This window comes from Alosa alosa, chromosome 3 (assembly GCF_017589495.1).
Source record: "Alosa alosa isolate M-15738 ecotype Scorff River chromosome 3, AALO_Geno_1.1, whole genome shotgun sequence".
NCBI lineage: Eukaryota > Metazoa > Chordata > Actinopteri > Clupeiformes > Clupeidae > Alosa > Alosa alosa.
In genome coordinates this window covers 24,624,713-24,649,524 of record NC_063191.1, presented here as the reverse complement: position 1 = coordinate 24,649,524, position 24,812 = coordinate 24,624,713, and the positions used below count along the sequence as shown (strand labels likewise).

The 24,812-nt window shown below is 45.3% G+C and overlaps 1 protein-coding gene across 2 annotated transcripts in view; it reads right to left on the bottom strand.

The window, feature by feature from the left end:
• ncam2 (neural cell adhesion molecule 2) overlaps positions 1-24,812 on the bottom strand; it is a 144,041-nt gene that overhangs the window by 6,781 nt on the left and 112,448 nt on the right. For both annotated transcript variants that reach the window (XM_048239955.1, XM_048239954.1), the window contains exons 6-13: positions 19,437-19,554; positions 16,588-16,748; positions 13,909-14,054; positions 7,238-7,409; positions 5,790-5,977; positions 4,933-5,029; positions 2,073-2,246; positions 219-338 (exon numbers count right to left, since the gene is read on the bottom strand). In XM_048239955.1, coding sequence (XP_048095912.1) covers positions 219-338; positions 2,073-2,246; positions 4,933-5,029; positions 5,790-5,977; positions 7,238-7,409; positions 13,909-14,054; positions 16,588-16,748; positions 19,437-19,554 — 1,176 coding nt within the window. The remainder of the gene's footprint in view (positions 1-218; positions 339-2,072; positions 2,247-4,932; positions 5,030-5,789; positions 5,978-7,237; positions 7,410-13,908; positions 14,055-16,587; positions 16,749-19,436; positions 19,555-24,812) is intronic.

Here is a 24,812-nt window from a genome sequence, read left to right as displayed (position 1 = left end):
GGTCACACGGCACACATGTAGACATTGAAATATACGTTGGAAGTATAGGTCTCTACTCTAGGTCCCATAAACAAACCACACAGCATATAGGGTCATATAGACATAAAACTCAGAAAGCTTACTGAACACTTTCAACCATGAAGTGGACACTCTGTTGTTCAAAGCGCGCAGCGCTACAGTGTACGGTCAGTAGTAGGGCAAAAGGAGAGGATACTCACGTATGGGCAACGTCTGAAAGCTCTCTGTGCGGCTGAACTCGCCCTGACCTTTTCCGTTTACTGCTGCGACGTGCACCTCATATGTGGTGTTGGGCTCGAGGTTGGAGAGAAGCACTAGCGCTGTGAGGAGAGAGAGAGAGAGAGAGAAAGAGAGAGAGATAGGGGGAGAGGGGTATAGAGAGAGATGGAGAGAGGTAGAGATGGAGAGAGACAGGCAGAGAGAAAGCGTCAGAGGCGTAGAGGGAAGAGAAAGTGAGGAGGGGAGAGAGAGAGATTGAAGGAGGCATATGATTGAAGATGGACATCACTTTCCTCAATCTAGCCCATGGCCTCCAAACTAACTTACTTCAGAATTATGGATATTAGCTCTGAGCAGTGGTAGGCTAGCTTATCTTGCTGTCCGATTTGTCCTTTAAGTTTCTTTTGAAGTTTGAACATCACACCCGGCCCTTCTGGCTGTTGTGGAAGAAAAAATCAATTTGTGATCTTGTGGGAGAGCGTAATCTGACTGTGCCACGGCTGTTCAAGATCTCACATCACTGGACTCCTCTATTTTTGACCCCCGCAGGGAACCGTACCGTCTCAAGGTCTGAGGTCTCCTGTGGACTGAATGTATGTGTGTGTGTGTGTGTGTGTGTGTGTGTGTGTCTGTATCTGTGTGGCAATATTACTCTGTGAAGATCAAACACTTCTCCCCATGAAGGTCATTGGCATTTTCCATGTGGTTCACCAGACTCCCAGGCATATATAGGGCTTGTGTATGTATGTGCCTAATGGCTCATCAGCACATGTTATGGGTTTCACCTCTTTGGCAATAAACCACGGACCAGTGCATAGGGCTCTGAAGCACATGTTTGACCCCAGTGAGATGTAGGGTGAAAACAGTGGGGTGTCGATACATGTAATAAACCTTTGTTGCTAATCTTTAAAAGACTATACATCCCTATAAAGACTACCATGCAGTCTTCCTATAATTATCCAACTGTTTAAGCTGTCTATGTATGGATTGGTGTGTGTGTGTGTGTGTGTGTGTGTGTGTGTGTGTGTGTGTGTGTGTGTGTGTGGAGACATCCCAAGCCACCTTTGCCGTCCACGGTGTCACCGAGTTATCTGTGCCCAGTAAACTGTTAAAGTGTGGCTCAGACGCTTAATTGCCAGGAGATGCTGACAGCTCAATAATGGCACTTCCCCTGACCAGACGAGATGACACCAGATGCTGGCGCAGCGCGAGGTGGCAGCCGTCAGCACTGTGCTGACGAACGCCGCGCGTGCCAGCGCGCCCACTGTTTCTGCTCGTCACCCGCTGCGGCCCACAGCAATGGCGGAGCTGCGAGCAGATGAGGGCTCTGACGGTGGAAATGATGGTGATAACACCATCCTCAGCGGCAGCAGGAGAGCTTGTTGCAGCACGGTCGTGACTTTTTAACCCCTGGTGCTCTCCCCAAAAAACGAAAACAATCGGTTCTACCTAGCTCGAGTGGCTGCAGTCAACATCTAGAGCAGTCAGGCAGCTACAGTGCTGCACTCTGAGGGCATGTTCACAAGCCCCGATGTTCATGCCCCCAGAGTGTAGCAGAGATCTACAGAGATCTAACATTGCCACATTTGGCACCTTCCCCTGTATTAATTACTGTGGAAACCTTATGTGAACCTCTGTTTATTTGACCTACACCTTACCTATACCTACTCCATTTATGTGCACTGCATTATTAGCAGCATACATATCAATGTATACTAAATTTCAGGATGGGCCAACATTTACATTTAGATTTAGAGTTACATAACATTACATTTAGCTTTAATTCTAATGATTTTGCTGTAAGGGACTTCTAATGATGCTGAAGGAGAACTTACTCTGTGTTCCTTGTGACTTGACGGCCTTCCAGTCTTGTGAGCCGGCGTCCTTGTACTTCACCAGGTAATGGTCTATGGGGACACCGCCGTGAGAGTCGGGCTTCACAAACGTCACCGTGGCAACACGCTGGGCCACTCCGCTCAGTCGCACAGAGTAGGGGTTTGAGGGCACATCTGCAACAGGAGAGAATGATTGACTCTGTGACGTCTCATATCACACAATAGAGAGTCGAGAGGGTGTGAGTGAATGAAAGGCATCCGTTCTAAACCACTAGAGATGAATATGGAGGAGAGGAATGCATTATCACTGTCACTTACCATCCAACATTGCTCACGCTCAACATTTTCCGGGAAAACGTGTGACACACACACACACACACATGCATGCACACACGCACGCACACACACAAACCACAGACTACTCCATCCAACAGTGCTTTGCAGATAAAATCATATAGTAGGCTGGAAGACACACCTGCAAACACCCACCAACACACACACACACACACACACACACACACACACACACACACACACACACACACTAATACAGAGTTAATGTAACAACAACACAAACACTAAATCAGCACTAGCATTTCTCTCATACCGACTCCTCCTGCCACTGGATCATTAACTCCTTAGTATTCCACACCCTCTTTCAAAAGCTGTATACTTTTCTCTCTCTCTCCCTCTCTCTCTCTCTCCCTCTCTCTCGTGCTTTAACTACCACATTCAATTCCATTTGAAAAGTGTAGCGTTCACTTCAGGTATTTTGTGCATCGTAGAGATTATCATGCATTTCAAATGACTGAATAAATGTTTGCCTATCCGCTGCTTATCGCCCTAATCCCTCTGCCGAGAGCCGCTGCTGTATTACAGGGCTCCAGGTGCAGCACGGAGAGGGCGTCTGCACAGCGAGAGAGAAAGGAAGAGAGAGACAGAGAGAGGGAGACAGAGAGAGGGAGAGAGAGAAAGAGAGGAAGAGGGAGAGAAAAGTGGAAAGAGAGGGAGATAGAGAGAAAGAAAGAGAAAGAAAAAGGGAAAGAGAGAAAGATAGAGGGAGAGAGAGAGGGAGAGGGAGGAGGACTTTTTGGCTGGACCAGAAGGAGGGATGGAGAGAGGGATGGAAAGAGGGAGAGATGGAGTCCGGAAGAGACGGAGCACCGCTCTGCTATCAATCCAGCGGTCCCCAATCTCCACCTGGATCTCCCTGCCCACTCTCATTAGCTGTGCCAGAGGAGACGGAGAGCGAGGGAGAGAAGGAGCGAGGGGGAGAGGAAGAGGGAGGGAGGAACACAGGAGGGGTTGAGATAATAAGGGAAAGAGAGAGAGAGAGAGAGAGAGAGAGAGAGAGAGAGTGGAGAGCTTGTGCAGAATAGCAAATGCCTGCTTTAATAAAATCCAGTTTGATAGAAACAGAGGAGGGACGGGTGGAGGGAGTGAGTGAGAGATAAAGAGAGAAAGAGAGGAGAAGGTAGGAGAAAAAGAGTAAGAGATGGTGGAGAGACGTAGAGGGAGAGAAAAGGAGCAACAGAGAGAATGAGGAGCCAGCGACAACAGAGGGAGTGAGAGAGAAGAGAATGGATAGCACTGGCAGAGAGATAGAAAGAGAGAGAGAGAAATAGACTCAGAGAAAGACAGAAAGCGCTAGAAAGAAAGAGGGAGAGGGAGGGAAGGCCAAGTACAAAGGAGACAGACAGCCAGAGACAGAAGGAAAGACAAGTAAAAGAGACAATGTCCTCCCTCTCCTCCTCTCCTCTCCTCTCCTCTCATCCTCTCCTCCTGTGTGGAGGTGCTGTGTGTGCTGGGAGGTGGCGGTCCCCTGTCTGTGGCTCGTGTGTCCATCTCTCCCTGGGGAGCTTGACCTTGTTTAGCCCGCCTCAGCACACCAGCGGGCAGCGCTCCGGAGACATCAGTCCCATTAGCGGCGCAGCCTGAGCACAGCGCTGCCTCGAGTGGAACAACGGCACACACAGCCCACATAGTGTCCTCCCTCCGTGTGTGTGTGTGTGTGTGTGTGTGTGTGTGTGTGTGTGTGTGTGTGTGTGTGTGTGTGTGCGCGAGTGAGAGAGAGGGTGTGAAAAGATTTAGATAATGTAAGTGTGATCCTTGCCATATGGCTATGAGTGTGTGATGTGAGATTGTGTGAGAGTGTGTGAGAGAATGAAACTATGTTTCCATTCTTAGTTCCCATTCTTACAGTCCTACAGGATACACAGGGAGTCAGACATCCAGCCTACATGTAGTGTGGTTAATTCAAACAATACCACACCCTGTCTAGTCAGTTATACACACACACACACACACACACACACACACACACACACACACACACACACACACACACACAGTGTTGGGTTGGAAATCCCAGTCACTTTCCTATCACTCTACTGGGAGACACGCTCACTTCCTGAAGCTTCCTCCACCTGAGGATAATTACCAATCAACCTCACCAGTGTGTGTCTCTCTTTGTGCTGACTGCTTGCGTTTGCTGCGTCTATGACTTTGCAAGTTTATTTAATCATTTTGCATTGACATTAATTTGATAACTGTTAAATGTTTCACTTGGTTAGAGATTTCCTTTGTGGTTATGTGAATGTACAGTATTATTATTATAATGATCTGCATCAGTAAAGCTGGCTTTGTTTGATTGTAGATACCAGCATTATGCATCGATTGTAAAACCAACATTGAGAAAGCAAACAACAAGGAAAGAAGCAAATGGCAATAAAGATCAAAATTGAGAAGTAATTCCTGGACTCATTCCTGTGTTCTAATCGACACACCATTCTGGTAGCACTCATCCTGAACCAGACAAACACCAGATATTTTACACACAGAGACACTGTGTCTGACTTACCAGCCTGGGCCAGGATGAATTCCTGGAAGCGCATTCCAATGTTGTTGCGCGCTGTGCAGTTGTACCGGCCAAAATCCCTGTCTGACATGGGAGTGACCTAGACAAGCAAGCAAGATAGTAAGATGGGGCAACAGGTAGATTGGAGGAAGAAAAGAATAGTTACAGTCAGTGCTTGGCAACGTAAATGTTTTAATAGTAGTTATTCAGTTTCTTAGTTATGGAATGAAATCAGAAAAAGAGAAAGACAAGGACAAGAGAAAGGGAGGGAGGGAGGGAGGGATGAAGAGAGAGATTCTCTTGATATTCATTTAATCCAATTGTCTTATCTACATCACGAGAGAATGATAAAAATACAATTAAAAACTTGTATGAGATACACAGAAACACACAACTTTAAATACTGTGGGGGAGCACACATTATTAAACAGATAAGACTGTTACTTTGAAAGGTTATCTTATCAATAACTTAAAGGTCCAGATGGAATAGTCAATGACAGTCCATTTAAAGTTGTGTGGAAACAGCAGGAGTTCAGTGCTGTCATTCAAACATCTTTAAGAGCTGTGTAAATGTAAATGCACAGTGGGATTACCAAGATGGTGTGAGTGATATCTTAAGTTGACTAAATTTAACTTCAGCAATTAACACATTACGATAAACGCTAGAGTGTGACAGTGCAGAGTAGATGTCTTTTATATCGTAGCTCAATGTTGATTTATATGCTCAAAGGTATAGTCTTTGTTTTGTTCTTTATGCTTTGGCAACACTGAATCTTAATAGCTATGATGATAAAGCAACTTTGAAAATTGAATTCGGAATTTTAATGTATTCAAGGTGTCAGGGTGGGGGTGAGAGGTACCTCTAGTAGTGACCTCCCGGGGGCGCTGTGGACGCGCATGTTCCCCGTACCCTCGCTGGGGATGGTCAGCTTCTCTCTCCTCCACAGGATGGTGGCCGGCGGGTTGGACATGGCGTCACAGCTGATGTTCACAGGGTTTCCCTCCCACGAGTAAAATATGGTGTGATTGGTCTGGAACTTTGGGGCGTCTGCGAGGAAATGTACAAAAAGAGTGATGTATGACCACAAAGAGTGAGTCATAAACACGCCATAAAACAAAACTACGTCAGCATACTGACTCATTACATTCAAGTAGAAATGAGATGCAACACGATTACAAAAACACGATTAGCGTTAGCCTCCTTTAGTTTCTGGCTTTCTGTCTGGCTGCAGCTGTGAGGGATCATGTATGGTGCAAAACCAAGCTGACCCAGAGGTCACACAGGCAAACTACAGGATAGCACGATAACTGCCATGCTCTGGCAACACATTGACATGGTGTGAGTATGTGTGTGTATAAATCTATCTCTGTGTGTGCATGAATCTTCCTCCAGAGGCTTAGCACAAAGCTGTCCAAACAATGGCGACCTGTTCTTGCACAGTGTTTCTACACCAAGAGCTACTGAGCACCCAGCTAGGGCCCTACTTCCACTTGACAAAGTATATTTCAGTTGTGTGTGTATGTGTGTCCTATTTTTTTGCCTCTTACATCTGCATGCATCACTTTTTCATCTATTTATTCATCTATTAGCCTGTTTGTTTCCTCTCTCCATTTTCCATCTTGTCTTTTCATTTCTCCTCTTTTTCTCACCCTCCACCTCTCTCTCCATCTATCTCTCTCTCTCTATCCCACTCCACCTCTCCCTCTCTCTGTCCTGCTCTCTCTGTCACACACAGAGCACCATTAGAGAGATTGGGGCTGGGTTGGGTGTCAGATCTGTGCCTTTGGGACTGAATGATTGAGTTCATTAGCACCCCTATCGGAGCGTCCTCTCCACAGACACACACATACACACACACACACACACACACTGACACCCAGCCGTGTTCCCCTAGTCCTGCCAATGTCATGCGCGTCATGCTGTGTGATTGGTTAATCTGCTGTGGCATCATCATGGAGAGATGTGACATGACAGGCCTCTAGCTGAATGTCACCGAACCGTGACAGGCGAGCGATAACACCCGGCACCTCTGCAGAGAGGGGGGGTGCACACTCTCACTCCCTCATAGGCAGAGGTGGGGGTAGCTCTGGGTTCCGGAGCATAAGGCCATGCTAGATTGGTGTGGGCTGTTCATTTAAGGAACAGGATTTAGGTTTTGAACATTGCCGATCTTTTAAATATTGTGGCTTTATATGTTGATATGGTATAGGTCTTTTTAGGTGTATATGCATATATGAATGTACACTTATGCATGCACGTGTGCACATGTGTATGTGTGTGTGTGTGTGTGTGTGTGTGTGTCCTTACACTCTATGTCCAGGTACATGCTCTTCTGACTTCCTCCAATTCTGCTCTTTGCTTCACAGTCGAAACGACCCAGGTCAGCCAGAGACACGCCCACTATGACCAACAAGGACTCCCCATGGCGACCACGGACTTCCACGTGCCCATCTTTTTCTTTTTTGTTTGTTTGTTTGCTCTACACACACAGAGAGAGAGAGAGAGAGAGAGAGGGGGGGGGATACAAAAGCTATTGATTAGTGTTGATAACGTGTTGACAATATTGCTACATTTTTTTCAATCCAGAGATTGATTTTTGAATACATGAACCTTGGAACAGCATTTTCAATGGTATTTCAGTGTAGAACATGTAACATTCCAGAAACACAAATTGTCTTGTGTTTAATCAGATAATCAGATGTGTAATGTGACAGGAACAGTTAAAGGAATGTTCCAGAGCAAAAACAACCTAGAGTCTATTTCCAAAAGCTAACAGGTTCTGGAAAGTCCTTCGGATGAGACGGCAAACCGAGGTCCTGACTCACTGTGGTCATTAAAGATCCCATGGCCCTCCAAGTACATCTTGGCTAAACCAGAGACTTTCTAATGTGGAGACACAGCACTCAAAAAATACTCCATAGAAATGCATGGGGCTAGTTTGTCACGGCAATATGGCCGTTGTCTACACATATCCCACCCCTTCCTCGGCAAAACGTTGACATGTGAATACATCGTGCCAATCATGTGTTGTGAACTCACCACTGGAGCAAGATTGGTGTCGTGAAGCCTTGCGCACGCGCATTTCTGCCGAAATGGATGCCCAACGAGTGCCCAAAAAGCGTTGTCATATGGCCGCCGAGTGGAGGGACTTGCCTAAAAGGACTTTGGCTAAACTCCCAACCTGACTCATCAATCTAGGCCCTTAATCATCCTCCGGTGTAACTGGCTCATTCACTAGCTCACTCTCCACCTCAAGCTGGTGTGTGGTGAGTGAGCATTCTGGCGCATAATGGCTGCCGTGCATCACCGAGGTGGGTGCTACCATAGATACACATAATAATGTCTTATGCCGGAGTCTCTAACGGCATCACCGGCGACCATCTTGTCACAGGCAAGCTATCTGGTGGGCTCTGTGGTACCTGATGTATGGTGAGTGATCTGCACAAACACAAATACTTTTATCTCGCTAAAATCTTGACGGATGTACACAAACAGTTTGGTTTCTTACAAACATTATTAACGTAGCTATAATCTGGATGCTTGAACATTTTAAGTTATAATTTTTCATAAGTATACAAACCAAACAATGATAACAAACCAAACCGTTTGAAAATCGGTAGAAAATTGAGCAAGTTTTGATTATTTAAAAAGTATGCACCATTGAAACACAATGTTATGAGTTAGTGAGCTGTAGGGTTGCAAAGGGGCGGAAAATTACCGGTAAATTTCCGGAAACTTACCGGAAACTTTCCATGGGAAGTTAAGCTGGGGAATTTGGAAATATTCCAAATTGGAAACTTTCATGGAATTAAAGGAAATTATGGAAATAAATGGGAATTTACGGGAATTAACTGGACATTTTTGGTAATTCCTACTGTTTCATATACAGACATTAACATTTTGTTTCGTAATAAGCAATATGATTTGTTTGTTCGTATTTTCACTTAGCTTAGCATACAAAGATAGCTAACATGCTAGCGGGAATCCCATTCTCTGCCTATGGTTTAGCGTGCTAAGCTAGCAACAATGAAACCACTGAACTGCCCAAGATACACCACGCCACTCAACAACAAAATCCAATTGGTTGGAACATTGACTGACAATCAGTTTGTTCAGTTAGAATCCCAGAAAATGGTAAAACAAATAAAAATATAATGACACAACATACCACCCCAACCAAACCTTATAGATTATGTAAATTATATATAAATTGTCAAGCTTAATCAGACAGATTAATCGTCACATTACAGTTTATGCAAAATGACGTACACCCATTTGAATGAGGACAAAAGTGACGACAAGCCCATAACTGGGCAACTGTTTGCAAACTTCCCCCAGTTTCACACCAGTTATTCCACATGAGATGACATTTTCACTGGGAATTTATTTTCCCCATGCACATGAACACATCATAGGTTTCCTTTATGTCTAGTAGCCTATGCTGATTGCTGTGTGCATGGGATTGACGTATGTGCAAGGTAGAAATTTGACTGAAATTGCATTAAATCAGATTGTTTTAACTAATATTATGCTGCAAGATGGGGTTTTGTCCACTAAATTTAAGTTTCCTGTTATAGACTATATTACAAATTCCCATTTTATTCCCATTAATTCCCGTTTATTCCTGTTAATTTCCGTATATTCCCGTTAATTCCCATGGAAAGTTTCCAACTTTGAAAATTCCCGGAATTTTGCAACCCTAGTGAGCTGACTGTGGCAAGATGGCCGTGAGGTGCGGACGTCGACCTCCATTGGTCAGCAGCGCGGATGAGACATCTAGCCTTTATTATATATATCTATGGGTGCTACACATTGGTTGTGGTTAGTGAGCCCCCCCCCCCGTTCCTTGTTGAAGCGCTTTTAGTGTTGAGAAAAGCACCATATAAATTTTACGTGTTGTGTTGTTTAAACAGTTTAAATAATTATGTGAATTGGTGCAGTTTTGAGCAAGACAGTCGTTTGCACCAAATTGTCTTACAATGCAAATGCAAAGGGCATAGACGTCATGTCAAAAACAAATTCTATTTTACACCACTGACAATGTTCAAAATAGAATGACACTTTTATGGTAGTGTGGTGAACTTCTCTACAGACAAATCAAATTATTGTAAACGTGTTTTGAAAGGTTATTTTCCGAAGGGTGTGTTTTTTCGCCTATCTTAGCTGTCTTCTTGTCGCTGCTATTTTGAAGGAAAGGCCTAACAAGTCGATTAACGAATGCAGCACAAACCATAGTCAATTAATGCTAAAGGAGAGTAGACGTCTGCGTTCGGACGGCTGCTTGCAGATGGCTACTCTCCTATAGCGTTCATTGAATGTGAAAATGACAAATGTTGGCCAGCAAGTCTGGTTAGTGCTGTGATGAGTTGATGACAAATCCAAACACTACCCGGCGTTCATATGTCTGGCTGGTAAGAGCAGCGTCAGGGATTCTGCTGCACATTAGAGATACTGAGAGCGCACGCTAGTTTAGTGCTCTCTGCGTGTCCAACTCTTCCTATCCAATTTGCAGAGATAATGCAGGCTGGGACTACGCAAGCCTGATCCACACCAACACACTCTCCCAATAATAAAAACACACACAAAAGCCATCCCAAGTCATGGGGACTGTGTGATGTGGAAAATGAAGTGATTGAGCATTGAGTCTCAGCACCCCCCTCTCCATCTCATAAACTCTCTCTCTCTCTCTCTCTCTCTCTCTCTCTCTCTCTCTCTCTCTCTCTCTCTGTAGCGGTTGCTCCCATCTCCCTGAGATGCAGGCCTTTCTAATCGCTCCCAGGACAGCGGGTGGCTGAAAGTGCTCATTAAGATCCTCCGTCAGGAGCCCCCCCACCCCCACCCTCCCTTCTCGACTCTGCAGTCCCCCTCACTCCACCTTCCTCTCTCCACCTCCCTCTCTCCTACCTCTATGGAGCACTTCCATTTGCCGCCATTGTTGTTGCCTTAACAACCAGCCTTTCATGGCATTCTAACGATCTTTGACAGCTTTTCCTCCTACTATCGCTCGCCCCCCACCCCCCCCTTTCTATTCTACATCTCCTCTCCCTCCCTCTCTCTCTCACTCCCTCCACTTCCTCTCTCCGCTCCCTCCTTCTCTCTCCCCCGCGCTATGCTAAAGCATAATGATGGAGTGCAGGTTTGGATGCATGACTGATGCGACTGAAGGCCCTTATCTCACACACGCCATTCTCCCACGCACACAGAAAACACACTTAATTCGGCTGGCTGCTGGGCAGACTCCGTCGGTACAAAGGCTGCTTTCATGTAGTCCTGTGTGCGCTTGTGGGTGCACAGGTAATGCATGGGCCACAACTGCAAGGCTATTTGGCCTTCAGAGACAGTATCTGTGAAGCCACGAACGATGAAAGTGCCTGTGTGAGTGTGAGAGTGTGTGTGTCCTTGTGTGGGTGTCTGAATTCTGTTGCCTCCTCCACAGCTTTGCATTTAAGAAATTGACAAAAGGACTCCCAAAGACATACACGTGCCTCGCTTTTGAGGTATGTGTTATTTGGCGTGGATCTATAAGATATTTGTCATGGATACTTTACCCACTATGAGCTTCCTTTGCCTCACACTTTCATATACAATGCAGTTTGGCTGTGTGCATTATGCAGTACAGAGCATTTAAAACGAATTTTTCGGATGTCACAAAGTAAGAATTTGAAGGGAGAGATTTAGATGCACGTTAAGGTTCTGTTATGAATTTGGAAAGACTCTTTAGAGTGCACCAGCAGCAGTAAAATGTCCTATTTACTTAAACACTTTGGCTGATGTCCCATCTTCAAGTCAAGACTAATCACTATACCATCAACATACTTTAGATCTAGACTAATAACTATACCATCGACATACTTTAGGTCTAGACTAATAACTATATCATCGACATACTTTAGGTCTAGACTAATAACTATACCATCAACATACTTTAGGTCTGAGAACATCATATGACCCCTGCAAATATTATGATGACCAATGTCACTATTGATCTACGGTATGTTAGATCGCATTCAGCATCTTTGTTTGTGGATACATAATAAAGTACCCCATGGTGTGGGCACTGTATACTGTATATGTTCTCTGAATGTGAATTACAGTGGGATATTTATGGTGCCACAGGAGCTTCGCTATCAAGGCAACCGGCCTCATTTGTCAAGAACTACTGACGTGTTTATCTGTCTCGGTGTAATGGGAGCCACTCTTCAAACATGCGTTTCAAGGAGAAACTGATGAGACGCTGACAGTGGTGAAAAAAGAGGAATAGAAAGAGAACCCAATTCAAGAGTAATATCTAATGTGTCTTTTCTATTTTGCTAGCAACAAAAAAAAGAATAGCTGTGAATTTCTTTGTAAAGTCATCAAGCCCTACTGAGACTGCTGCAAAAACAATCCATACTTCATCTCTGCGTGAGTGTGTGTGTGTGTGTGTGTGCCTTTGTGCATAAATAATTACCCAGTGTTATTGTATTATAATGTGAGAACACTGACTGTGCTTGGATAAACATTAACAGTCCATCCTTTAACTGCCATTGAGTGTGTGCTGGGTCTATGGGGAGCTCTACATGTGTGTTTGTGTGTGAGTGAGGGTGATTGTGTGCATACCCGCTTACTACTCTAACAATCAGTGTAGTTCTCAGTGCAGTGTGGCTCTATCTGGATGCATCTGGTTCTCACATCTTCATTCTAATAGCCTAAATACAGCTATTTAGATAATCATCATTTTCATTATTACATCCCTTCCTCCATCTCATCCTTTTGGCAGCCGGAAAGGGCCAGATGCACAATAAGGTGTTCTCAGCTGGAAAGGGCCGGATGCACAATAAGGTGTTCTCAGCCGGAAAGGGCCGGATGCACAATAAGGTGTTCTCAGGCGGAGTGCATCTGTCTATCAGGCCCCTGTGTGACCTTGTCTTATTGTTCCTTTGAATGTGTATGACTTGAATGAGGATTACTATGGCAGACGCGTGGCTGGCTTATCACCATATCCCAACATGTGTATCCATCGTATTATGGGAATCACTCTTCAATCGTGTGTTTCAAGGAGAAAATAGAGACAGTGACATGAAGGAGGAGAGGGGGTTAGAGACAGAGACACAGAGAAAGAGAGAGAGACAGACAGAGACAGAGAGAGAGAGAGAGAGAGAGGGATCCAGGTTTGCGTGTGTGTCAGACGTGCGTGTCTAACAGGCAGTGTGAATGCCCCAACATTTTTGAAATGAAAACAGATACCACTCAGTCACCACACTTGTGGTCTGAATAGGCCCTTATGTACTCAGTGGAGATTGTGTGTATATTTGTGCACGTGTGTACAGGTGCTTGTAGCTAGTGATTATACAAGAAGCCATGTGGTCTGAAGACATGTGGTCTGTGGTAGATGCTATTACTGATTACTACTACTCCTCCTATTCCCATAAGTAATTGCCTGGATGGTTTAGTGATGTGGGTATTGCGTGTTGTAATGCACAATTTGTAAGTAAGTGCAGGTGGCAGACAGAAACTCCGAACAAAGAGAGAGAAGCCAGGTGAACAAAATATCCCTATCCCACACCCCAACACAGCAGTTTTAACAAACTTTCCCAGTCATAGATTGAGGCGCTGGGGAATCAATACTCAATGGGACAATATCACAGTGGAAACAGCTACTTTCTGCTGACTCTCTAGATTATGTCTCTGTACAGAATGTGCTGTTGAAATATTCTTCACAAACGTAATATGTAGAACTATATCCCCATTTACCATTGAATAAACATTTCAACCTCAAATGTGATACAAAGACAACACTTTCTAGACATGGGGAAAGAAAACATATTCAAATCCAATATTCTGCAGACTACAGTACATACAGGCTACAAGGCTTCCAGAGGGCCATTCCTCACTGATGGCATTACAGTATTACTGTGTGTGGAGACTGAGGAGAGTACACTGAGGGACATTGTGTGTGTGTGTGTGTGTGTGTGTGTGTGTGTGTGTGTGTGTGTCACCTCATCCTCATCGGCAAAGGTCTGACCGTCGCTGGCTCTCCTCCAGATGATCTCGGGCAGCGGCTCGCCCTCGGCCTTGCAGGCGATCATGGCAGCGCTGCCCTCCACCGCGGTCACGTTGCGCAGCTTGGTGATGTGCGGCGGGACTACAGAGCACAGACGGGGAGAGACAGGAGGGTGAGGCAGAGGGATGGAATAGAAAAACATCCCGGTGAGACGCAGAGATGGCGGGATATGATGAATGAGGAGAAAAAAAGGAGTGTGGACAGAGGGCGGGAGAGGAAGAGAAAATAGATGGACAGATGAATGCAGGAGACTGGCAAAAAAATCAGAGGCCATGATGAAACAGACAGCAGGGACAGAGACACACTGAATAAGTGATTTGCCGCTATAAAAGCCCTCTTCTCCTTTGATTGCCTTTAATCAGACCTTTCTGGCGGCTTATCCTTCACCCATGTGGCGCACTAACATCTGAGCAATCGGAGTCTTCCCAGCGAGCAAAAAAAGAAGAAGAGGCCTGGCTTCCCCACTGCCCCTGAGTCAGACGGAGTGCTTTGGCAGTCCGCAGGCGTTGCCGGCCACGGTTGTTGATACAGACGGCCACATGTGGCGCACTCCAGATTAATTCCATACGGTACATCTCCTCTTCCCAGGTGAGCCCGAGTACTACTGAGATGGCACGCCGCGTGAATACTTATGATCCTCTCTCTTCCCACATAGACCAAAAAAAAGAAGAGATAGAGAGAAAGAGAGAGAGGGAGGAAAAAAACCCTTGTTCTAGATAAAGCCTGCTGTTATGGCATTCAGCTTATTAGTAGGGTAATTGATGTACAATAGCTCTGGCTCCTCCAGGTGAAGTGATGCTCTGGCGGGGATGTTACCTCTCGGCTGTTAACCTGATAAATATACATTAGCGTCGCCACTCCCATACGGGAGCCCCCTGACGCTAACGGAGTTGCAGCGAGTCATTTCCAAATAATGGAAAACAGATTTGTATCCGAGGCCCCTGCGTGACAGCAGCGAGACATAATGGCCCCCTCAGCTCCGACGCACATTCGGCACGTAGTGTATAGCTTTTCCTTTTCCCCTCTTTCTCTCTCTTTCCCTCATTCTCTCTCTCTCTCACTCCCACTGTTAACAGCTTTGTGTGCTCTCTCTCTCTCTCTCTCTCTCTCTCTCTCTCTACTCTGCTCTGCTGATAGTGGGGATTACTGTGAAGACTGGAAGCCTGCAGGACTGGACCTTGTCGGAGAAAACAGAAACAACTTTCCCACTCCTACAAGAGTGGCGAGAAGTTGAAAGGCATTGTGGTAAGGAAGTTGTTCTGCAACATTCATGACTAATCCTCCAAGGATTCCATATTTCACGCAGCGCTGACTTTAAGCTGCGAAACCCACATATGTACCACATTTGACAACTCCTTCTACCATATCTATAGAACAACATCAATCTGCATGCATGCAAAGGTAGAAAGACAGTAGTGTGCAGCAAATACTTTACTACCACTTTACTAACACCACTTTACTATCCTCAACAACAGCATATTGACTGAATGCCAGAACTAACACACACTATATTGCTTTTAGGAACTACAAAGTGGAAAGTAATTAAAGCTTGCAATTGACACAAAAAAGTGTCAATATATCAATACATCCATAGCAGCATGAGACAGGGGACGCCTTCAGAAAGCCTATGCCCAGCGTGGGTCAGAGTGCGTGTGGGCAGACAGACTCCCTAAAAAGCTTTGCCTAACTAGGCGTGACAAAAAAACACACACCACAACCCTGCAGTGCTTCCTTCTTTCTTTCACACTGACAGGGGTCGTAAAAGAAAGTTACAACCACGCTGCCCACCGCGCTCTGCAAAAACAAAACTCCTCTCCAATAACGTGGGGATTCATTTAAATGAAGAGCGCCGAAGAATCCCCTTTGCTTGCACATTGAAAGGATTCTGATGACTACAGAATAAATCTCCATACATTGAAGAGGAGACAAGGCCCTATCGGAATAATCAGCAGAAAGGCTGGCAGCTTCATGAAAACCCAAATTGAAATTCTTGGCCATAAAGGATGTCTCTCCTGTTTTATGTTAAATTATTTAGAGTCCTGTTTATGAGACAGAAACATCGCCACACTTACGCTTTGTCTGTGTCTGTGTGTGTGTGTGTGTCTGTGTGTGTGTGTGTGTGTGTGTGTGTGGAGCGAGGAGCTGGCCATGGCTGGTGGATTGACAGGATATTTGCCTGTCTGAGCATGTTCTGAGATACAGAATGGTTTCAGTCAGTTTATTGAGGTGTCTCTGTATGGTCACTCAGAAGAAAAATCCTGTTGACGGATATGTGAAATGACCGGCCACACTCCTTGCCTTTCATTGCACATTTATAAGATGATGATTCTGGTTATAAACAGCACCTGTCTGTTGAAGTTAGTCCTTTGAGAAACCGATCATTCAGCCATTCCATTTCAGGTCATATTACTGAGTCCAGACATAGTCATAACGCTTTTAATATCCTGTGATATTAATACTTCAGCTGGCGTAGATATGCTGCTGGAATCAATCTGAGACGTGAATTCATTCTACTGGAATATCTTCATGTACCACACACACACACACACACACACACACACACACACACACACGCGTTGTGCTTTTTCATATCAATGAAAATGGGCTTTCTCACCGAAGACTTTCAGGAACAGCTCCCGGTCTACCTCCCCAGCCTTGTTGGAGGCCTTACACTTGTAGGGGCCTCCGTCGACCTTCCGGATGTTCCGGATGGTCAGACTCGTGCCGCGGGCTCGGATGGCGTACTGCTCGGATTCTTGCAATTCCACCCCTTTCCTGCACACACAAGCATCCACAGAGGGAACTTAGCTCAATTTAACATCATTTGCCAAATGTTGTCTCATATGTCTTATCTTCACTTAAGATCTTAAAATACTGCTAGTCTTTTAATCTTAAAAGAAGATCTGGAGATCCGAAATGATTCAGCCAAGTTGATTTATTTCTAGGAAAAAATCGCAGACAATATCCAACTATAATATTATTATTTTAAGATTTATTTTATTTTTATTTATTTTAAGACTTTTGCCAGCAGCATTGCTCTTCTGTGCCAAACAAAACGCTGATTCATAACACCTACTATGCAAAACTCACACTTCCAAGATTTAGTTCTGATATGACATGAAATAGTGACACTAAAGTTCACCACAAGTTTAATTTCACACAAGATTATATCTTGACGTTCCGGTCCAGACATGCTAGGCACATCACAAACTGTGCCAGGTGGATACTGTGGTATGGCGTTGTCAGCAGCACTGAGGAGAGAGGTAGGTTACTCTGTGTTCATAGCTTTATTTATTTGTTCATAGCTATTTATTTATTTATTTCATCAATCTGTCTTATTGAGTTCCTGTCTTATTGAGTTATTGAGGAAATATGATACTTACCATCACAAACACAGATTCATTGCTCTTAGCCGTCACATTTGGATAGAAGAAATAAATGAGCACCCCAATAAAACATATAAAAGACCCATACTGTACCATACACTGTACTAATGTACACACAGAACATAGTTATTACAGCAACAACATGACTGCATTGTGCATTTTTATAGTTTTGAAATGATGTAGAGATTTCTAGAGGGCTTCTTTTGTAGAGGGCTTCTTTTATTTGTATTGTACACTATGATAAGTGGGCTGGTTGGGAATGCAGGCTTAAAACAGTGAAATTGCAGTGGGAGTTTTGGACCATAATTCAGGTCACAGAAAGAGAGAAGAGGAAATGAGAAATATCTGAGAGAAGAAATTGATGGATGCACAGAAAATAAGAAGAAACTAAAAAAAAATCCCAGGAGGATTCAGCGCACAGACACACAGACCCACACGCCAAACACACACACAAGCCACAAAGCACTTAGACATGTCATTCTGAACTATTCGCCACTAGGCAATGGCGCACTGAGAAAAACCTCCTTAAATCCAATGTGTCACATAGGCTACACATGTTGAGACGTTGCACCTTGCTTGACATTCTAACTATGTACCTTTCACTGTCTGGGGAGTTGGCTGCCTATGAGCAATCGCAAAATAAATGACGCTTTTATTGTACTGCAATTTGTTATCTGCAATTTCCAGGGCAGCCCTGCGCTATGCCAAATGGAAGTCTTTTCACAGCCAGGAGTAAATCTATAACTGGTTACACATCTAGCCAAATTACATAAAAGAAAACTTTTGCAAAGTTGGAGTTCAAAATATTCCGAGCGAGTTTTCGCCCGGCCTCTCTGAACCTGCAGCCATTAGAGTGCAGCTCATTGTCCGGCTCCCGATTCAAAAGGGCTTTCAGGGGAGATTGGCTGAGAGGCCAGGGGGAGGTGCAGCTGCTGTGGAGGGCCTCGTGGAGTGATCTCCATTAAAGTGGTCCGTTTGGAGCGGAGGGGTCAACAGCCACAAGGGCCACATGCAGAGCCCAGCCACTAGGACTTTTTTGGGGGGTGGGCAGGACCCTCTGTATGGCCACTTCAATCACTTGTTTGAGTTTTTTGAGAGGTTCATAGGTTGGAGATTTAGTCCGCGGCAGGCATGTGGACTAATCATGGAGAAGTCGTAGGGCCACGCGGCCCGTGCCATCCATCCTGCTCTTCAGCACTCGTGCTCATGAAACAGATGATTGAATATGTAACTGTTTCTCTACAATGGCTCAGAAAATATTTGAGAAACATGATATCATATTTTCTTTGCACACTGGCCAAATACCTAAAGCAAAGGCTTATAAAGACAACAAGAAGGAGAGAAAAAGCTGTGCTGATCAGTGCCACACTGCCATAAACAGCAACTTGCTTTGCTTGCCCCCCACCTTCCTCTTCTGTTCCCTCTGTTTTTCCCTCTCTCTCTGTTGTGTAGCGACACCCTTCATTGAGTGCATTCGTAAAAGGTCAGCGCGTGTAAACTCTCTCTCTCTTTCCATCTCTCACTCCCACCCACCCGCATCCGTTTCATCAGGCTGTCACTCCCATCGCGCTGGGGGTAATTACTCTGATTGAGAGCCTGTAATCAACACATTGACCGCTGTCAGACGCGGCCCCCCACATTAGCACCCAAATCAAAATGGCTGATTTTACAGCCAAGGGGCGTCATCTCTGGCCCCGATCCCTCTGCTCCACACTTCAACCTCTGTCACCCTGATTTCTTAAAGCACAGCAAATTATGGAGGCGCTGCTTCTGCTATTATTTCATTTGATGTGGCTCAGAGGGAGAACAATATCTCCTGTGTGCTTAACCTTTGGACTGCAACTCATATCACTATAACAAATATTTGAACTGCTATTATATTCAAATAATCATATATATGTAAACAGAAGGGTAGCCCATTCTATGGGTGTGTTTTTGCATGTTAAGTGCTTGGGAAGATAATCAGATGTATCAGTCAGAGCAATTTCATTTCACAGTGTGTGTGTGTGTGTGTGTGTGTGTGTGTGTGTGTGTGTGTGTGTGTTAGTGAGTATGTGTGTGTGTGCAGTGGCCATACCTGTACCAGGTGACATCCGGTTCAGGGGAGCCGTAGGCGCGACAGGTGAGGGTGACCGACTCCAGGTAGTCAGCTGTGGCGTTGAAGGACTGCTGGGGCACAGACAGCACTGGAGGCACTGCAGAGACACACACAGAGACATACCACACACACATAGACAGATCAGTAACCACATAATATCAGAGAATCATCAAATCATTAGAGTTTGTTTCTTAGATTTAGACAGCCTTCATGTCTTGCCTAAGCTAACGGGTTTAACCAGTGGGAACCAACTCTAAAAAACAAAGGACTAAAAACAACCTCAACTCTACCTGTGCACATGATTTATCCAAGACTTGCAAATATATGTGTGTGTGTGTGTGTGTGTGTGTGTGTGTGTGTGTGTGTGTGTGTGTGTGTGTGTGTGTGTGTGTGTGTGTGTGTGTGTGTTTGTATGTGTGTGTGTGTGGGGGGGTTTGCCTGTGCACCTGTGTGTGTGTTTAGTTTTACTTTTACTTTTACTTCAGTGCATTAACACTGATGTAAGTTACTGCTTAGATTGTCTACGATATTGCCTCTGACTTCAGACTGTAATTACTGACTGACTTTCAAAAAAAAAACACACACAAACAAATATCTTAGCTAGTACATCCTCCAATAAGTAAACACCAACACTGGTTTCACACTCTACACAAACAGCTTGGTGCGCACCAGTGAGCAGGCATCTATATTAGATTTGTGTGCGGCCCAGCAAGGCCTATTTCTAGCAGAGGTCAGACCTCAGAGGACGCAGATCTTTGTGTGGCCGCGTAACAGAGCTTTGTGTGGCCGCGTAACAGAGCTTTGTGTTGCCGCGTAACAATGACTTCAGAGGAGCCCAGACGACATACTGATGAGCGGTTATCTAGAATCTGAATGCGGGACAACTGCACCACTGCTTAATGGCTCCACCGCTAAATGAAGCATGGCTTTGGTGTGGGCTCCATTCCAGTGAGGCCACTTGCCTGCCTTTGTGGGTAAGTTAGAGATGTCAATTGTGATAAAGGACTGGGACAGGTTTGTGCAACGTTTGTAACAACTTCCTGGAAAATGTAAATGGCATTTTAATGGAGCATATTTTCTGAGTAATGGAACATGATATTCAAGATAAAGAAAGCCTGTGTTGCATGCAAGATGCCCATAAATGGTTTTGTAAGAAAGAGTGAATGATGATTAGTGAGAGGAAAGAATGATTAGTGAGAGGAAAGAAAAAAGAAGCTCATGGATGGCTAGATCCACATGAAGGGTGGAGTGGGGTCAGGGGGGTATGAGAAGACTCACAGGCATAAGGCAGTTCTATATCTAAGAATAAGCCATTGCTGTTGCTTGTACTTCATATGAACCCTCTATAAACCCTCAGGTGTCTCAGTGAACATGACATACACTGTCAAAGCATTCCATTACAAGCTTCAAGGTGTCTATTTACTGTAATGGCTCATATTCAAAACAACTCTGACAGTTTTATAATACTATGGCAGCTTCATGCCATGACATCTAGCTTTATGACACCTGTCATGTCAGTTATTAGTACTATTGATAACATTGCATTATTCCATCATTGCACATAAGTGCTCACATCGGTAATTGCCGGATTTGTCATACTACTGTAGCCTGGATACCAGACTCTCTGACTTTTCTTCCACCCAGAAGTCAACTGAGACCACAAAGTCAGATTGACCCATTGCATCAATTCACTAAACATTGAGTTATAATCCATGCATGTACCAAAAACCCAAACACATGTTTAATGAATGACCACACTTAAAATATGAATAAGGCGAACATGAGGTATTTGACTGGAATCGTAGCTTAGGAATTTTCCTAACTACTAAAGCCTGTCTCAGTTCTTTTGAAAATGAGACCCTAACGTCTCCGTACAGTAATGTCTCTTTTTTCTGCGTGCCACAGTGGCCCAAGAGGCCTCCACCTCGAGGCATCATTCTGAGTTATGCCCACTTTACAGACATAACACTATTTAATGGAGCGTGCGCTTGGCTAAAAAGATTAAATTAAGGGGATGTTTTATTCATGGTCACTTTAAGCCTGACTTGGCAGTATATTAGAACAACTAACACTTTGCTCTCACTCCCTATTGCACATCATAAATGTGAGCCGTGTTTGTCCAGAGAAGCACACATTATGGGCCATTCATTACAACTGGACCCAAATCGTTGACAGTCCGGCTCTAATTAGCTGCTCATTAGTTTTTTTCCAAAAGCACTTTATTACTCGGTGTGACTGCGACGCTGCCTGAGAGAGCAGTTATGCTCGGTGCATGCTCAGGTGTAACTGCAGCATCTTAAAATGCAGTGAAATATCGCCTGCCTGTGCCCTGTGCGTGTGTACAGGTGTGTATGTGTGAGTGTGTGTGTGTGTGTGTGTGTGTGTGTGTGTGTGTGTGTGTGTGTGTGCACTGTGTACTGTACTGTGCATGTGTGTGTATATGTGTGTGTGTGTGTGTATGGGAGCATGAGTGCATGTGCTCTGTACTGTACTGTGTTGCATTTGTGTGAGTGTGTGTGTGTGTGTATGTGTGTGTGTGTGTGTTTCAGACCAGCTGTACCAGCATGATCACAGCTTTACCACTACACTACACTACACATTGGAGTAGAGATGATGACTCATCTCCCTCCTAATGAGTTCCTGGGGCAGCGTGGAGACAAAGCCGGAGCTGGAGCTCCCCACATCTCTCTCCTCTCCTCTCCTCTCTGCTCTTCTCATCTACCCTCCTCTCCTTTCCTTTCCTCTCCTTTCCTCTCCTCTCTGCTCTTCTCATCTACCCTCCTCTCCTTTCCTTTCCTCTCCTCTCTGCTCTTCTCATCTACCCTCCTCTCCTTTCCTTTCCTCTCCTCTCTGCTCTTCTCATCTACCCTCCTCTCCTTTCCTTTCCTCTCCTCTCTGCTCTTCTCCCCTACCCTTCTCTCCTCTCCTCTCTGCTCTTCACCCCTACCTTCCTCTCCTCTCTGCTCTTCACCCCTACCTTCCTCTCCTCTACCCTCCTCTCCTCCCCTACCCTCCTCTCCTCTCTGCAGCAGCCCAAGTACTGGGACTGAGCTCAGCACTGTGTGGGGGTCTAGGGCAGGGCAAGGCTTGGAGTGACCTTCACTAGAGGGTCTCTGAGGAAGGGGGACAATGCCATAGAATGGTAGAGTGAGTCCATGAACACACACACACACACACACACACACACACACACGCACGCATACACGCACATGTACACGCACACACACACACAAACACACACACATACGGTCACACACACACACACGAGCACACACATTCCTGAATACAACAGGAAAGCCCTGCAGCGCATAGTGAACACAGCTGAAAGGATCGTTGGTGCTTCACTCCCCCCCTGAAGGACATTTACACCACCCACCTCACCCCCAAAAGCGACCAAAATTGTGAGTGATGCAAGTCACCCCGCTCACAATCTGTTTGATCTACTGCCCTCTGGGAAGAGGTACAGAAGCCTGCGCTCCCGCACTACCAGACTCACCAACAGCTTCATACACCAAGCTGTAAGGATGCTGAACTCTCTCCCTCCTCTCCCCCCTCCACCCTCAGCTACATAACATCCTGGACATTGGACCCACAATGGCCGCCTGCCTACTCCCACTTGCACACTTGAACACTTGCACACTTGTACACTTTACAACTTGGTGTTGTTGTCCTGAAAACACAACACTTCTGCTGCTCTTACATAACTTGCACCACTATGCCACTTTCTTTATTACTTAGGTCAAACAGAACTACCCAAGCCTTTTATTGGCCTGACTTTGCACTAGTATTTTATTGACTGTCTATGCACAATTTCAACCAAATTTTGCTGCTCTTATTTTTTCATTACTATATGTGCCCTCTTATTTACTTACTTTTTTGTTTACTTGAATGTCATGTTTGTCTGTGGACTTAAATTGGTAAAATATGTCTTGTCTTCACCGTGGGATAGTGAGAAACGTAATTTCGATCTCTTTGTATGTCTGGAACATGTGAAAAATTGACAATAAAGCTGACTTTGACTTTGACACGCACACACGCTCACACACACGCACACGCACACACACACACACGTACACACACACAAACACACACACGCTCACACACACACGCGCACACACACATACACACACACAAACACACATGCACACACACACTTCATAGAAACACAGAGGAAATACGTGAAGCTCAGAACCATGAATAAAACACCGACATGGTACTAGCCAGTGGCGCACTGAAACGGCTCCAACAAGATTATCATTGACTTCCTTGCCAATCGATGCCCATTTTCCAGGGCCTGTAATCTAATTCAGCCCATTCCCAGATGAGTTGGGCCAAATGGAACAGCACTGCTAATACGAGACAATACAGGGCATAAAGACATCAAACCCTGAGATCCCGCCATCTGACAAAGATCCGCACCAGGAGAGGGACCTTGAGATTCAGCAGACACACTCACAAGCAACACAACGCAACGCAACGCAACGCAACGCAGCGCAGCGCAACGCAACGCAACGCAACGCAACGCAACGCAACGCAACGCACAGCACAACGCACAGCACAGCACAGCACAGCACAGCACAATGCAACACGTGTTGTAACACATGCATGTGTGTGTGTTGTATACTGTGTGTGTCAATATATTATGTGTGGATCTGGTCTAGCAGTGAATATACTTCTGGTATTCTAAAGACTGCACCCTAAACTAGATGAAGACTGAAGCAACAGCACTGCAGTGTTGTAAAAGGCAGTGTGGCTTTCACTGGGTGGTCAGACTAGAGTGTGCCCAAACTGGAGACATACATTGGTTACGGGAGAGAAAGGCAGGAGAGAGAGAGAGAGCAAGGGAGAGGGTAGAACAAGAAGAATTTGAGAAAGAGGGTGTGTGAGAGAGAGGGATGCATGAGAGAGAGAGAGAGAAAGAGAAAGAGAGAAGGCCAGGAGGGCAGCGAAGAGCAGTTTGTTTTATTCCAGCCCTTGATGTGTGTTGTCATGTCGGCAGGATTATCAGCTTCGCCTCATTGAGCGGGCTTATTGGATCAGCTGGAGAGATTTAAGTGGTAAACTAAAGTGACTGGCCTCCGTGTTTGCCTCCATTGCTTTGGACGAACGCTGATGGGTGCGGAGGCAAGGCGTGGCGGTGGTGGTGGCTGCACCGAGCGCCACTGATCCCCCTCCACATCCCACTCTCTCATGCCCTCACCCCGCAGCTCCACACATCGCATTAAAAGGTCACGGCGGCCGTTTCCCCCTCGACACTTTAACAAGAGCAGATAATGACTGAGTTATGGTGCTAATTCCAGGCCAAAGTGGCTCGGATAACTGCGCTGATTGCCGCTCGGCCCGCGTGAGCAGCGA